Source organism: Buteo buteo, chromosome 16 (genome assembly GCF_964188355.1).
Source record: "Buteo buteo chromosome 16, bButBut1.hap1.1, whole genome shotgun sequence".
Taxonomy (NCBI): Eukaryota; Metazoa; Chordata; class Aves; order Accipitriformes; family Accipitridae; genus Buteo; species Buteo buteo.
In genome coordinates this window covers 12,058,802-12,075,679 of record NC_134186.1, presented here as the reverse complement: position 1 = coordinate 12,075,679, position 16,878 = coordinate 12,058,802, and the positions used below count along the sequence as shown (strand labels likewise).

Below are 16,878 nucleotides of genomic sequence, written 5' to 3'. Positions count from 1 at the left end.
GTAGTCACAGGACAAGGGGAATGGTTTTAAACTGAAAGAGGGTAGATTTAGACTGGACAACAGTAAGAATTTTTTTATGATGAGGGTTGTGAGACACTGGAACAGGGTTCCCAGAGAAGTTGTGGGTGCTCAATCATTTTAAAAGTTCAAGGTCGGGCTGAATTGGGCTCTGAGTAACCTAATGTAGTGAAACAAGTCCCTACCCCCAGCAGGAGTGATAGGACTAAAAGACCTTTAAAAAGGTCCCTTCAAACCAAAACTATTCTATGATTCTAAGAATTTTTTGGAAATATACATCAACTAAACTCCCTCAGTGTACAAAAAAATAAAATATGCATTAAGCTGCTAATAAACCTTGATTTCTCCCATAGCAAGGCAACAAGTGGCAACACAGCGAGAGAATTACTTATTGCTTCTGAAGATGGAGGCACTGGGGTTTTAGTGATTATTGTTGGTAGTGTGAACGTGGTTACAGTAGTTGGGGTGGGTGCTGGTGTGCCAGGAACCGTCGTCGTTGTCCCCAGGGTGCTGCTGGTGGTGCTTCTGGGTGGCATCGTGGTGGTGGCGGTGCTGCTGGGAGGCTCCGATGGCGTTGGCGTGGGAGCGGTTGTCCATACGGGTGGAGGGGACACTGTTCTCGTTGTGGACGAAGGCGGGGCTGTCGTGGTGCTCGTGGTGGTACTCGTAATACACTGCGGTATGTTGGGGATGCAGCAGACACTGATCTCGTAATTGAGGCAGACAGGCATCGGTATTATACCTCCTATGACCTGATCGCTGTTGTTACAGATGAGCCCTGTGTTAACACTGCATTCCACCTTCTGCCCTAAATCTGCAATGGGAATGTGAGGGAATTGCTCGGCTCTGCATGAAATATTCTCAGCTTTTGCACAGACCCAGGAGGAGTCGTTCTTCAGGATATTCTCAAAGGTTTCGTAGTCACCGCTGTTTCTGTCAGAACTATTTGGGTAACTCACATCAATCCAGTCCGTCCAGATGCAGTCACAATCTGGGGGACAACAACAAGAGGAACAATTAGGAACAGCCAGAAGAGAGACAACAAGCCGGGGCACCAGCACACTCGCAGGTGGTGCTCTGGGCATCCACTGCACACAGGAGTGCCCCTTGGGCACTGCTACACCAGTCAGGCAACCCTGGCCGCAACAAAGCTCACTCGTGTGGGCAGGCCTCCTCTTCTTGGCCCTACAAAACACACTAGGGCCAAATCGGGACACAGGCACTGCCGAGCCACGTTGTGTCTCCCCCTCGCAGCTAGGGCACGTGGCTCTATTGGGCTTCTCATGCGCAAAGCCCACTCACGTAAGGGCAACACGTGAGGTGGAGCAGAACTAAGCAGGGACTCCCACCACTCTCGCACCTTCTTGTGCCACTCACACCACCTCACTACGTCAAGGAGAAACCCAACACTGGGAAGGGTCATGACCACAAAGGAAGCAGGCACAGGACACAACACTGCTGCCAAAACGTCCGCTTGCTTTTCAGCTGTCCGCAGACAGCTGGAGAACGACGCTCATGGGAACGCTGGGAGAACCCAGCTGCCCAGAGCCTCGGTCCGTAGCAAGGGGCAACCCGCGGTCTGAAGCTTTTCCCCAGACCCTGCCAGGGAAAACCTTCAACGCTTCCTACAGCCAGAACTGCAGGTGAGTGGCAGCAATGGCCACAGAGGCAACACAAGAGAAGAAAGGGAAGAAAGTCTGCACAGCTGTGCCCAAACAGCGCCTGAAATGACGATGCCACAAAGCCAAGCCCGCTCTCCCATTGCACACCATGGGTCCCGCTGCGTACATTCTCTCCAGCTGAAGGACGAGGTCCAATAGCAGCAAAAGCAAGACTTCCTTCCCACCAGGTCAGTATCTGTCTAAGCTGGGCAGAAGCACCAGGATGAAAAACCTCCTCAGAGCCCTGTTGAGTCAGGGAACACAAGACCTTCTACCCAGGACCCCTGCACCCTCCTCAATTCTGAGGCAGCCAGCCCAAGGGCTAGCTTTGGGCACATGCCATTTCAGAGAATGCACAACAATTACTCCCACCCCCGACCCCAGACAGAAGGCACAAGTTGAGTGCTCACAGACCTTCGTTTCTCCCACAGCAAGACAACACAGAAGAGCACAGACCAGACATGTACCTGGAGGCGATGAGGTGGTGGTGTATGTTGGTGCGGGCATGGATGTGCTTGCAGTAGTTGGGGTGGGTGCTGGTGTGCCAGGAACCGTCGTCGTTGTCCCCAGGGTGCTGCTGGTGGTGCTTCTGGGTGGCATCGTGGTGGTGGCGGTGCTGCTGGGAGGCTCCGATGGCGTTGGCGTGGGAGCGGTTGTCCATACGGGTGGAGGGGACACTGTTCTCGTTGTGGACGAAGGCGGGGCTGTCGTGGTGCTCGTGGTGGTACTCGTAATACACTGCGGTATGTTGGGGATGCAGCAGACACTGATCTCGTAATTGAGGCAGACAGGCATCGGTATTATACCTCCTATGACCTGATCGCTGTTGTTACAGATGAGCCCTGTGTTAACACTGCATTCCACCTTCTGCCCTAAATCTGCAATGGGAATGTGAGGGAATTGCTCGGCTCTGCATGAAATATTCTCAGCTTTTGCACAGACCCAGGAGGAGTCGTTCTTCAGGATATTCTCAAAGGTTTCGTAGTCACCGCTGTTTCTGTCAGAACTATTTGGGTAACTCACATCAATCCAGTCCGTCCAGATGCAGTCACAATCTGGGGGACAACAACAAGAGGAACAATTAGGAACAGCCAGAAGAGAGACAACAAGCCGGGGCACCAGCACACTCGCAGGTGGTGCTCTGGGCATCCACTGCACACAGGAGTGCTCCTTGGGCACTGCTACACCAGTCAGGCAACCCTGGCCGCAACAAAGCTCACTCGTGTGGGCAGGCCTCCTCTTCTTGGCCCTACAAAACACACTAGGGCCAAATCGGGACACAGGCACTGCCGAGCCACGTTGTGTCTCCCCCTCGCAGCTAGGGCACGTGGCTCTATTGGGCTTCTCATGCGCAAAGCCCACTCACGTAAGGGCAACACGTGAGGTGGAGCAGAACTAAGCAGGGACTCCCACCACTCTCGCACCTTCTTGTGCCACTCACACCACCTCACTACGTCAAGGAGAAACCCAACACTGGGAAGGGTCATGACCACAAAGGAAGCAGGCACAGGACACAACACTGCTGCCAAAACGTCCGCTTGCTTTTCAGCTGTCCGCAGACAGCTGGAGAACGACGCTCATGGGAACGCTGGGAGAACCCAGCTGCCCAGAGCCTCGGTCCGTAGCAAGGGGCAACCCGCGGTCTGAAGCTTTTCCCCAGACCCTGCCAGGGAAAACCTTCAACGCTTCCTACAGCCAGAACTGCAGGTGAGTGGCAGCAATGGCCACAGAGGCAACACAAGAGAAGAAAGGGAAGAAAGTCTGCACAGCTGTGCCCAAACAGCGCCTGAAATGACGATGCCACAAAGCCAAGCCCGCTCTCCCATTGCACACCATGGGTCCCGCTGCGTACATTCTCTCCAGCTGAAGGACGAGGTCCAATAGCAGCAAAAGCAAGACTTCCTTCCCACCAGGTCAGTATCTGTCTAAGCTGGGCAGAAGCACCAGGATGAAAAACCTCCTCAGAGCCCTGTTGAGTCAGGGAACACAAGACCTTCTACCCAGGACCCCTGCACCCTCCTCAATTCTGAGGCAGCCAGCCCAAGGGCTAGCTTTGGGCACATGCCATTTCAGAGAATGCACAACAATTACTCCCACCCCCGACCCCAGACAGAAGGCACAAGCTGAGTGCTCACAGACCTTCGTTTCTCCCACAGCAAGACAACACAGAAGAGCACAGACCAGACATGTACCTGGAGGCGATGAGGTGGTGGTGTATGTTGGTGCGGGCATGGATGTGCTTGCAGTAGTTGGGGTGGGTGCTGGTGTGCCAGGAACCGTCGTCGTTGTCCCCAGGGTGCTGCTGGTGGTGCTTCTGGGTGGCATCGTGGTGGTGGCGGTGCTGCTGGGAGGCTCCGATGGCGTTGGCGTGGGAGCGGTTGTCCATACGGGTGGAGGGGACACTGTTCTCGTTGTGGACGAAGGCGGGGCTGTCGTGGTGCTCGTGGTGGTACTCGTAATACACTGCGGTATGTTGGGGATGCAGCAGACACTGATCTCGTAATTGAGGCAGACAGGCATCGGTATTATACCTCCTATGACCTGATCGCTGTTGTTACAGATGAGCCCTGTGTTAACACTGCATTCCACCTTCTGCCCTAAATCTGCAATGGGAATGTGAGGGAATTGCTCGGCTCTGCATGAAATATTCTCAGCTTTTGCACAGACCCAGGAGGAGTCGTTCTTCAGGATATTCTCAAAGGTTTCGTAGTCACCGCTGTTTCTGTCAGAACTATTTGGGTAACTCACATCAATCCAGTCCGTCCAGATGCAGTCACAATCTGGGGGACAACAACAAGAGGAACAATTAGGAACAGCCAGAAGAGAGACAACAAGCCGGGGCACCAGCACACTCGCAGGTGGTGCTCTGGGCATCCACTGCACACAGGAGTGCTCCTTGGGCACTGCTACACCAGTCAGGCAACCCTGGCCGCAACAAAGCTCACTCGTGTGGGCAGGCCTCCTCTTCTTGGCCCTACAAAACACACTAGGGCCAAATCGGGACACAGGCACTGCCGAGCCACGTTGTGTCTCCCCCTCGCAGCTAGGGCACGTGGCTCTATTGGGCTTCTCATGCGCAAAGCCCACTCACGTAAGGGCAACACGTGAGGTGGAGCAGAACTAAGCAGGGACTCCCACCACTCTCGCACCTTCTTGTGCCACTCACACCACCTCACTACGTCAAGGAGAAACCCAACACTGGGAAGGGTCATGACCACAAAGGAAGCAGGCACAGGACACAACACTGCTGCCAAAACGTCCGCTTGCTTTTCAGCTGTCCGCAGACAGCTGGAGAACGACGCTCATGGGAACGCTGGGAGAACCCAGCTGCCCAGAGCCTCGGTCCGTAGCAAGGGGCAACCCGCGGTCTGAAGCTTTTCCCCAGACCCTGCCAGGGAAAACCTTCAACGCTTCCTACAGCCAGAACTGCAGGTGAGTGGCAGCAATGGCCACAGAGGCAACACAAGAGAAGAAAGGGAAGAAAGTCTGCACAGCTGTGCCCAAACAGCGCCTGAAATGACGATGCCACAAAGCCAAGCCCGCTCTCCCATTGCACACCATGGGTCCCGCTGCGTACATTCTCTCCAGCTGAAGGACGAGGTCCAATAGCAGCAAAAGCAAGACTTCCTTCCCACCAGGTCAGTATCTGTCTAAGCTGGGCAGAAGCACCAGGATGAAAAACCTCCTCAGAGCCCTGTTGAGTCAGGGAACACAAGACCTTCTACCCAGGACCCCTGCACCCTCCTCAATTCTGAGGCAGCCAGCCCAAGGGCTAGCTTTGGGCACATGCCATTTCAGAGAATGCACAACAATTACTCCCACCCCCGACCCCAGACAGAAGGCACAAGCTGAGTGCTCACAGACCTTCGTTTCTCCCACAGCAAGACAACACAGAAGAGCACAGACCAGACATGTACCTGGAGGCGATGAGGTGGTGGTGTATGTTGGTGCGGGCATGGATGTGCTTGCAGTAGTTGGGGTGGGTGCTGGTGTGCCAGGAACCGTCGTCGTTGTCCCCAGGGTGCTGCTGGTGGTGCTTCTGGGTGGCATCGTGGTGGTGGCGGTGCTGCTGGGAGGCTCCGATGGCGTTGGCGTGGGAGCGGTTGTCCATACGGGTGGAGGGGACACTGTTCTCGTTGTGGACGAAGGCGGGGCTGTCGTGGTGCTCGTGGTGGTACTCGTAATACACTGCGGTATGTTGGGGATGCAGCAGACACTGATCTCGTAATTGAGGCAGACAGGCATCGGTATTATACCTCCTATGACCTGATCGCTGTTGTTACAGATGAGCCCTGTGTTAACACTGCATTCCACCTTCTGCCCTAAATCTGCAATGGGAATGTGAGGGAATTGCTCGGCTCTGCATGAAATATTCTCAGCTTTTGCACAGACCCAGGAGGAGTCGTTCTTCAGGATATTCTCAAAGGTTTCGTAGTCACCGCTGTTTCTGTCAGAACTATTTGGGTAACTCACATCAATCCAGTCCGTCCAGATGCAGTCACAATCTGGGGGACAACAACAAGAGGAACAATTAGGAACAGCCAGAAGAGAGACAACAAGCCGGGGCACCAGCACACTCGCAGGTGGTGCTCTGGGCATCCACTGCACACAGGAGTGCCCCTTGGGCACTGCTACACCAGTCAGGCAACCCTGGCCGCAACAAAGCTCACTCGTGTGGGCAGGCCTCCTCTTCTTGGCCCTACAAAACACACTAGGGCCAAATCGGGACACAGGCACTGCCGAGCCACGTTGTGTCTCCCCCTCGCAGCTAGGGCACGTGGCTCTGTTGGGCTTCTCATGCGCAAAGCCCACTCACGTAAGGGCAACACGTGAGGTGGAGCAGAACTAAGCAGGGACTCCCACCACTCTCGCACCTTCTTGTGCCACTCACACCACCTCACTACGTCAAGGAGAAACCCAACACTGGGAAGGGTCATGACCACAAAGGAAGCAGGCACAGGACACAACACTGCTGCCAAAACGTCCGCTTGCTTTTCAGCTGTCCGCAGACAGCTGGAGAACGACGCTCATGGGAACGCTGGGAGAACCCAGCTGCCCAGAGCCTCGGTCCGTAGCAAGGGGCAACCCGCGGTCTGAAGCTTTTCCCCAGACCCTGCCAGGGAAAACCTTCAACGCTTCCTACAGCCAGAACTGCAGGTGAGTGGCAGCAATGGCCACAGAGGCAACACAAGAGAAGAAAGGGAAGAAAGTCTGCACAGCTGTGCCCAAACAGCGCCTGAAATGACGATGCCACAAAGCCAAGCCCGCTCTCCCATTGCACACCATGGGTCCCGCTGCGTACATTCTCTCCAGCTGAAGGACGAGGTCCAATAGCAGCAAAAGCAAGACTTCCTTCCCACCAGGTCAGTATCTGTCTAAGCTGGGCAGAAGCACCAGGATGAAAAACCTCCTCAGAGCCCTGTTGAGTCAGGGAACACAAGACCTTCTACCCAGGACCCCTGCACCCTCCTCAATTCTGAGGCAGCCAGCCCAAGGGCTAGCTTTGGGCACATGCCATTTCAGAGAATGCACAACAATTACTCCCACCCCCGACCCCAGACAGAAGGCACAAGCTGAGTGCTCACAGACCTTCGTTTCTCCCACAGCAAGACAACACAGAAGAGCACAGACCAGACATGTACCTGGAGGCGATGAGGTGGTGGTGTATGTTGGTGCGGGCATGGATGTGCTTGCAGTAGTTGGGGTGGGTGCTGGTGTGCCAGGAACCGTCGTCGTTGTCCCCAGGGTGCTGCTGGTGGTGCTTCTGGGTGGCATCGTGGTGGTGGCGGTGCTGCTGGGAGGCTCCGATGGCGTTGGCGTGGGAGCGGTTGTCCATACGGGTGGAGGGGACACTGTTCTCGTTGTGGACGAAGGCGGGGCTGTCGTGGTGCTCGTGGTGGTACTCGTAATACACTGCGGTATGTTGGGGATGCAGCAGACACTGATCTCGTAATTGAGGCAGACAGGCATCGGTATTATACCTCCTATGACCTGATCGCTGTTGTTACAGATGAGCCCTGTGTTAACACTGCATTCCACCTTCTGCCCTAAATCTGCAATGGGAATGTGAGGGAATTGCTCGGCTCTGCATGAAATATTCTCAGCTTTTGCACAGACCCAGGAGGAGTCGTTCTTCAGGATATTCTCAAAGGTTTCGTAGTCACCGCTGTTTCTGTCAGAACTATTTGGGTAACTCACATCAATCCAGTCCGTCCAGATGCAGTCACAATCTGGGGGACAACAACAAGAGGAACAATTAGGAACAGCCAGAAGAGAGACAACAAGCCGGGGCACCAGCACACTCGCAGGTGGTGCTCTGGGCATCCACTGCACACAGGAGTGCCCCTTGGGCACTGCTACACCAGTCAGGCAACCCTGGCCGCAACAAAGCTCACTCGTGTGGGCAGGCCTCCTCTTCTTGGCCCTACAAAACACACTAGGGCCAAATCGGGACACAGGCACTGCCGAGCCACGTTGTGTCTCCCCCTCGCAGCTAGGGCACGTGGCTCTATTGGGCTTCTCATGCGCAAAGCCCACTCACGTAAGGGCAACACGTGAGGTGGAGCAGAACTAAGCAGGGACTCCCACCACTCTCGCACCTTCTTGTGCCACTCACACCACCTCACTACGTCAAGGAGAAACCCAACACTGGGAAGGGTCATGACCACAAAGGAAGCAGGCACAGGACACAACACTGCTGCCAAAACGTCCGCTTGCTTTTCAGCTGTCCGCAGACAGCTGGAGAACGACGCTCATGGGAACGCTGGGAGAACCCAGCTGCCCAGAGCCTCGGTCCGTAGCAAGGGGCAACCCGCGGTCTGAAGCTTTTCCCCAGACCCTGCCAGGGAAAACCTTCAACGCTTCCTACAGCCAGAACTGCAGGTGAGTGGCAGCAATGGCCACAGAGGCAACACAAGAGAAGAAAGGGAAGAAAGTCTGCACAGCTGTGCCCAAACAGCGCCTGAAATGACGATGCCACAAAGCCAAGCCCGCTCTCCCATTGCACACCATGGGTCCCGCTGCGTACATTCTCTCCAGCTGAAGGACGAGGTCCAATAGCAGCAAAAGCAAGACTTCCTTCCCACCAGGTCAGTATCTGTCTAAGCTGGGCAGAAGCACCAGGATGAAAAACCTCCTCAGAGCCCTGTTGAGTCAGGGAACACAAGACCTTCTACCCAGGACCCCTGCACCCTCCTCAATTCTGAGGCAGCCAGCCCAAGGGCTAGCTTTGGGCACATGCCATTTCAGAGAATGCACAACAATTACTCCCACCCCCGACCCCAGACAGAAGGCACAAGCTGAGTGCTCACAGACCTTCGTTTCTCCCACAGCAAGACAACACAGAAGAGCACAGACCAGACATGTACCTGGAGGCGATGAGGTGGTGGTGTATGTTGGTGCGGGCATGGATGTGCTTGCAGTAGTTGGGGTGGGTGCTGGTGTGCCAGGAACCGTCGTCGTTGTCCCCAGGGTGCTGCTGGTGGTGCTTCTGGGTGGCATCGTGGTGGTGGCGGTGCTGCTGGGAGGCTCCGATGGCGTTGGCGTGGGAGCGGCTGTCGATACGGGTGGAGGGGACACTGTTCTCGTTGTGGACGAAGGTGCAGCTGGTAGAAACCACAGGGACAGAGAAAACAGACGTGGGTGCAAATTTCATGAGTGGTATACAACGTGCAGTGAACAGAAGTTACAGTTTAGGTAGCTGCCACAAACTTAGAGTATTCAGCGCACTCTTAACCACAGTAAAGGCCTATATTACTAGGCCTTCCTTTCTGTCCCCAGAAAGCAGACTACTTCCAAATCAGCACACAGACAGGTTCACAACAGTCTTTCCTAGCAAGGAGACCAGGGATGTTGCTATAATGTGCTTCTCACTAAATTGAAAATACCTACCAATAGGAGGCATCCATGACATGAGGAGGACTAAGGGTCTGCCTTATTCCTTAGAACACCTTGGTATCTCATGGAGTAAGAACTGAGAGGGGAAGCTGTGGTCTGGGAAGAAAATATGCATAGGTATATGTTCCTACCCAATTGTCATGTAATTTCCCTGTGGTGTAATGTCAGCCTGATGAAGATGTTCACAGGGTACTAGTGGATCTCAGCAGCCAAAGACCACAGTTCACAGTAAGTGGCAGCCTGCAGAGTGAAACTTCCTGAAAGCCTGCCAGGGGAATCCTTCCTTCCTAGATCTATAACCACAGGCAAATGTTAGCACTGACAGAGGGAAGGCAGGAGGAGAAAGGGAAGGAATTCTGCACAGCCCCACCCAGACAATGCCTAAAATGATGGTACTCTAGATCAAGGCCTACTCTAATCTGACACAACAGGTCCTGGGAATATACTCTCCAGCAGAAGGATAGAGCTCCCAACCAGCATAAGTAAGATTTCCTGCCAGCTCAATATCTGCTATGGAGATGACATGCCTTTAGTAGCTGACAGCTTTTTATTTCTCCTATGGCAAAGGAAGAGTAGAGGGTATTGGTCTGCTAAATACCTGGAGAGGTTGAAGTTACTGGGGTGGTGACTGATGGTGTGAATTCGCTGGTGATAGTTGGGGTGGGAATGGGCATGGTGGTAATTGCTGTTGACTGCCTGACTGTAGTGGTGATGGGTACTGTTGTGCTGGTGGTGGTTGAAGTTGCAGTTGGTGTTGGACTCAGTGTACTTGTAGTCTCACAAGAAATTTCACTCCACTCACAACAGTTTACCCTGATTTCATAATTATAGCAAAGTTGCCACATAGTTGGATCTTGCTCCTCATTTTTACAGATTAGTCCATATGTAACATTACACTCTACTTTCTGGCCAAGTTCCTCTAAGCTCATATCGGGATTATCTTTAGCCCTGCATTCAATCTCTTCAGGAGCTTCACATATTTTGTTTCCATGTTCCTGTCTTATTGCATCATAGGTTTCATAGTCACCACCATCTTCTTCCGGTTTACTAACATCAAACCACTGAGTCCAATTACAGATTAATCCAAAGCATGGAGCTGCAAGAAAAGACAGAGATTTAGCATCTGAGTTTACAGAAAACATTCTGAGAAGATTAATTTTGTATGCTATTCCATTAAGGACTAGAGCAATGCATTGCAACTTGTCATTTTTCCAAGAGAAGAGTGTTCTAAAATGGGTTAATATTACCAGGTTTTTCAACAGGAAGCTTCGCATCAAAATAAAATTACCAAGCTGAAGCCTTTAAAGATCTTTCTTTACTCTATACTTATCATATTTTTGCAATTTTAAAAAATTATTTATTTTTGGTTTAAATATATTTTTCTGTAGTGGCCATCTTTAATTTACTTTTCCTTTAAATATTCCTTTGACATTTTTTAACAACTTTGTTTTCTATTTAAAACTTACTTGTAGTTACTGGAGGGCTTGTAGTGATAACTGAAATAGAAAAAAAAATTACTCCATCATCTGCAAGCTTTAGAAAAAAATATAATAATAGTTTTAAATATCCTAATTCTGTTTTTTTGCTGACACTACTGAGACATTTTCTACTATCCCATCAGGATACTGAGATGCTAACATGTTTTTCAGAATTAGGAAGGCACCCTTTGCATTTATAGTTACAATTTCTTCCATGAGAAGTAAATCAACTCAAAGTGTTAAAAATCTTAGTGTAGTGTGATAAAACTATTCATAAGCATCACTCTATCTGTGTCAACTATAAGCCCATATACTTGTACATTCAATTTTTAAAGTATTTTCCTTAAAGAAAACAATTTTTAGATGCACATCTCTGTTGAAGATTACCTGTGGTGGTAAGAGTACTAGTAGGAAAGGAGGTTGAAATGGTTGTAGGTGAAGTAGATGTCGGACAAGGGTAAGTACTTCCAACAACTATAGAACCATTTTCTGCACAAACGTATGTTATACATATGTTGCCATCCTGTATTTGTGCCACAATTTCACCCACTTCATAACTTGTTCCATTGATGACACAAGGACACCCTGCAAGAAAGAGCTTTACTGTGCAATTTCCCTATTACCAGGTAAGACATAAAGGCAAATCACATCATGCATAGTCCTTTCAGAGCTATACCTGGAGCTTAGATCTAATACATCACATGAATTTATCTTTACATTAAAACATATTTAATAAAGCCCTGCATAAAATGCTTGGAAGAACAGACTTACAAACCAGGTTTTAAAATGTTCTGAGAGAAATAACAACTGCAATTCACTATTTGACATTTTTCTATAGTACATGTTCTGGGAGTGCAAACTCTTGTAGTGGAATCCAGTAGTTTGGATATGGGACATGGGGAGAAAGAATAAGAGACATGAGAAAAAGGTTGAATAAGAAGTACTAACAGCAGGTTCAACACAAGTTCTGCCTAATTTTCTTTGGCCACAACTTTCACTTGCACTGGAAAGAATTATTCCAAAACCGTACTAAGTCTTTTGTAGAGACAAACATAGCAATTCTATGCATTTTTTTCTTTTTATTTGTAGAAATCCCCAAATGTTATTTACCTGGGATTGGTGTACACTGTATGGATCCTGAGGGGCCACAGACACTAAAAGAAAATTTTCAAAAATTAAAATGTTGCAGATGTTTTATGGCACCTGTTAGCAGAGCCAAGAGCACAGAAATGTAGGAATTTGTCACTTGATCTTCGTTCATACTACTGGATATTCTTCTGGGTGTAATATTTTCCAATATTGCCTATCATTATTTCATTCAAACTAAGTTATCACTTTCGTTCTTTAAGTACAACATCCTAAAACTATCATGAACTGCTTTGTGTTGCAAGTTGCAATAGTGCAATAATAACAAATGTTTTTCAGAGCAGTGAACGTATACTAGGTTGGGGGTGGTGGTTGTCTGTTGTAATCATGGAGTCGTAGATGTCAGTGCTATCACTAGTAAGGCTCTAGGAATGAGCAGTTAGGACTCAGCTATCACTTTCAGGGCTAGTACAGAACATTTTAGATTACAGTGAATTTGAAATCCTAGTTTTAAGTGAGAATACAAGGCAGAGTAGCCCCTCTTTTCCCAAAGTGCTGTAAGAACCAAAAGGTTGTTCTAGAAACACACCCAGGTTTCATGCCATTAAATCTTTTATGACACTTCAAAGAGTATATTTAATGAATTTGCTAATACACTTATTATAACAACACCATCAACCTGAAATCTGGATTTTTATGGGTTTGGAAAATTATGAATGAAAAGTTTAGAATCTATATGTATGGTAAGTGCAGCACTTTTTTTGAGTTTAAGTCTCAACTGGAATAAACAGCATTGTTCCCCTGATTTGTATAGATAAATGCGAGAAATACCAGCTCTTCAGTTGAAGTTGCATCTCTATTTGCTTGAGGCCCAGTAAAGTAAATGAGGGGCTCAACATACATAAATTCTTTCCTGAATTACTGCAAATGTTTTCATTTTTTTTATACCATTTTGTACAGTTCTCTTCTGTGGGTATTTCACTTCCAGGGGGAACATGAGTTCCATTGATGTAACACCAACATTGATCTTCAGGCACACATTCCTTTGTCTCTTCATTATAAACAGGTTTGTCCTTAGGGCATCTGGGGTAGCAACCTGGTGATGACAAGTAGAACAGTGTACAGGATGAAGAAAAAGTATAAAGAGTTAACGAAATGATAGGATACATTCTGAAAGTATATGATTCTCACTGAATCAAGCATGAAAAACATTGAAAATACAAATTAATCCTTGGACAATTAGTCTTTCCAAAAGACTTCAATCGAACAGTTCGCATTGATAATACTGCGGTGAGGAGGATTAAGAAAGAGTTTAGTCATGAAACCTAGGGAAGTTGGTTTTTCCTAGTTCAAGATCTTGGAGAAACCCCTAATTTATATTCATTTCTATGGGCAGCTAGTAATTTTAAGACAAAGAAACATCCTGATTTTTCTACAGATATTGAAATGTGATCACTATATCAATAATACTTTTGTGAATAATATGGAAGTGGATTCATTAACAAACAGGTTTTTCACTACATTTATTGGAACATTAGACCTTGTTTATGTGCCTTTAATAGACCAGGTATCTCCATGCCGAACAGATAATTTATCTGCATTTTTCCATACCTCTGACCAATGACCCAAACCCCACCTGCAAGGGATTAATTGTCTGTCAATTGTCATTGCATTTTTCATGTAAATACACTTTTAAAAATTTATTGTGTCTGGCTTCTAAATAATCTCTCATAAAATCCAATTCTTAATTAGATAAAGTCCTCTTTATACTGTGCTGGAGTTCTAAATAGCCTATTGTCATGGCTTAACCCCAGCCAGCAACTAAGCACCACGCAGTCGCTCACTCACTCCCCCCACCCAGTGGGATGGGGGAGAAAATCAGGAAAAGAAGTAAAACTCCTGGGTTGAGATAAGAATGGTTTAATAGAACAGAAAAGAAGAAACTAATAATGATAATGATAACATGAATAAAATGACAAGAGTAATGATAAAAGAATTGGAATGTACAAATGATGCGCAGGGCAATTGCTCACCACCTGCCGATCGACACCCAGCGAGTCCCCGAGTGGCGATTCCCTGCCCCCACTCCCCCAGTTTATACACTACATGTGGTGTCACACGGTATGGAATACCCCGTTGGCCAGTTTGGGTCAGCTGTCCTGGCTGTGTCCTGTGCCAACTTCTTGTGCCCCTCCAGCTTTCTCGCTGGCTGGGCATGAGAAGCTGAAAAATCCTTGACTTTAGACTAAACACTACTTAGCAACAACTGAAAACATCAGCGTTATCAACATTCTTGGCATACTGAACTCAAAACATAGCACTGTACCAGCTACTAGGAAGACAATTAACTCTATCCCAGCCGAAACCAGGACACCTATAAACTGAATGACCATGTAATTAACTGGTACTTAAAAGTCACTGCACACTGCCAGACTGTATTAAAGATGTCCTAACACAAGTAAGTGTGTTCTATATTTCCACTGAAGATAAAAAACAAAAATCATTTAGAAAGATAATTGGATATATAATAATCTGCCTTCTGACACTTTCCAAATCTTTCTAATAATCTAAGACAATCTATTTCAAAACAGAGAGTTAACTTTTGTTTTTTAAAATTTTTTTGTTAGGTTTTATGCTGGTTTGGTTTGGTTTGATTTGGTTATCAGCAGTTCAAAGATTAAAATAGCAAAGTCAAACTTGGGGCAGTTCTTTCCAATCCCTAAACTGGAAATAACTACTTCCAGTCCAGACCAAAAAGACTGTGTGGCCAAAAATGTGGCTGTTTTCTCCAACTTTATTATGTGATAAAACAGAAGATATTTGTAAAGTCATTCACATTCTTGGATCATTGCAGTCCTCAAAACATGAAATCCCTTTCCAGTTATCAAGCACAAGGACTTTCACCTACTAATATTGTATCTCTACATACTTTGAGGGGTTCAGTGAGATTTAAATGGCTTGTGCATCCCCTAAGTGGGATGGAATGCAGAATAATGTGTTTTAGCGTCACATCTTGGTCTTAAAGCCTAAACAAAAACTACAAATGAAATACACCAAAAATGAAGGTAGCCCCCAGCAGCCTTTTGACACCACTTTGTGGTCTCTGTTAAGAATCCAATACATCGCAGCATCAGTGTGTCTGATATCAAAGATATTTTCCATTGTAAAGATAAGAGGATGCTGCACATTAATAAAGTCAAGATGGATTTGATGCATAAAGAATGATATGATTAAAAAAAACCAACTATCCGTAGCTTGCTTCTTTGCCATGTAAAACATTTTCCTTCTCTTGAAATGCCCTTAGGATGGGATGCAAAATAACAGTGGTGTAAAAATCTTGAATGTTTCAGGATACTATCCAAGCAGAGACGTAGGTTTGTGGCTTACAGCAATGTAACTATCACCCACTGATGTTAATAAATAATAAATTACATTATAGAAAACATTTATGCAAGACTGGAGACAAATTCAACATAACAGATTTAGGAACATCTTGTCAAGCTGACTGACTATTCCATATTCATTAAATGATACCTGGGCAGAGTAATATGAAATAAAATTAAAAAATGGCAAGGAATTTATTACCTTCCAGGTATGGTACTGAAAAGTTGGTGCTGACATTATTAATCATCCTGCAGGTTGTGACATTACTGCCACAAGGCTCATAGTGCCAGTCACACTCATTACGAGGGTTGTAGTAGTCACAAAATATCGCTGATGAGAAAAAAAGAGAAGCTGATTAAAAACTCAGTTGCCAAAATGCAGCTCTGATCAGGTCTTTAAAGGTACAAGCTAAATGAATCTACATGTTAAGACAGCAAAATTTCTTTTGAGGTATAGGACCTGGCCTTTCTTCTACTAAAACATAGGATATCTCAAAATTTGGGGTCAAAACTCCAGGGCCCAAGATCTTCATATTAAACACTCAAGCCACAGGGTGAAAATGTTTGATTCAAATCATAAAAAAAAAAAAGAATTAATGTTGATTTTATTTAAAATTAAGGGTAAATTTCTGAGAGTATTTTTCTTCCCTAGCTACTAGCAAACTCCTAAAAACTCTTGGGATATATTCAAAATAGTTCTACCTTGCTGTATCACATGGGATGAAAGTCACCTCCAGCAGGTCAAGAGCAAGCATGTGAGACATTATGGATACAACTTCAAACAGAATTCAGCTTAGATGATTATGGACAGAGGAAGGAGTTTTATAAACTTATACATCAGAGCTGACTGAAACTTATAACTTCTGTTTCACTGACTTCTTACACTTAAAAACTACAACTAGCCTTAATTCTGAATCAGAATGAATTTTTTAAATTAAAAAAAATTTACATTTCTGCCACTTAGAATCTCAAAATTTTGTTTTGAGCACTTTTGGGGGAACTATTAATTTAAATATTATTTTACATTATTTTATAAGGTACTGGTACAAGCATTAAGACCACTAATGGACACTGCTTAATATACTCAATACTGACTAGTTTCATCTACAACTTTTGCTATAATCAAATTCTGTATAATTTGAAGAAACAAGAGAGAAGAAAGATAACAGGAGTTGTAGTTCACTGATTATCAAGCAAACGGAAGGATGATTTGAAACCTAGCCTTAATACAAAAAAAAAAAAGAGAGAGAGAGAAAAGGAAAACTAGAAAAGAAAAAGGAAAACTAGGGGAAAAAAGGAAAATGGGAGAAGAAAAAGGAAAATGAAAAAGAAAAACAGGAAAACAAAAAAAGAAAA

General features: G+C 46.9%; 1 protein-coding gene across 1 annotated transcript in view; it reads right to left on the bottom strand.

The window, feature by feature from the left end:
- The window catches only part of MUC2 (mucin 2, oligomeric mucus/gel-forming), a 57,869-nt gene that overhangs the window by 18,225 nt on the left and 22,766 nt on the right, over nt 1-16,878 (bottom strand). The window contains exons 25-36 of the mRNA XM_075048660.1: nt 15,725-15,853; nt 13,088-13,235; nt 12,164-12,207; nt 11,441-11,638; nt 11,042-11,071; nt 10,174-10,671; nt 9,047-9,283; nt 7,322-7,909; nt 5,597-6,184; nt 3,872-4,459; nt 2,147-2,734; nt 407-1,009 (exon numbers count right to left, since the gene is read on the bottom strand). Coding sequence (XP_074904761.1) covers nt 407-1,009; nt 2,147-2,734; nt 3,872-4,459; nt 5,597-6,184; nt 7,322-7,909; nt 9,047-9,283; nt 10,174-10,671; nt 11,042-11,071; nt 11,441-11,638; nt 12,164-12,207; nt 13,088-13,235; nt 15,725-15,853 — 4,239 coding nt within the window. The remainder of the gene's footprint in view (nt 1-406; nt 1,010-2,146; nt 2,735-3,871; nt 4,460-5,596; nt 6,185-7,321; nt 7,910-9,046; nt 9,284-10,173; nt 10,672-11,041; nt 11,072-11,440; nt 11,639-12,163; nt 12,208-13,087; nt 13,236-15,724; nt 15,854-16,878) is intronic.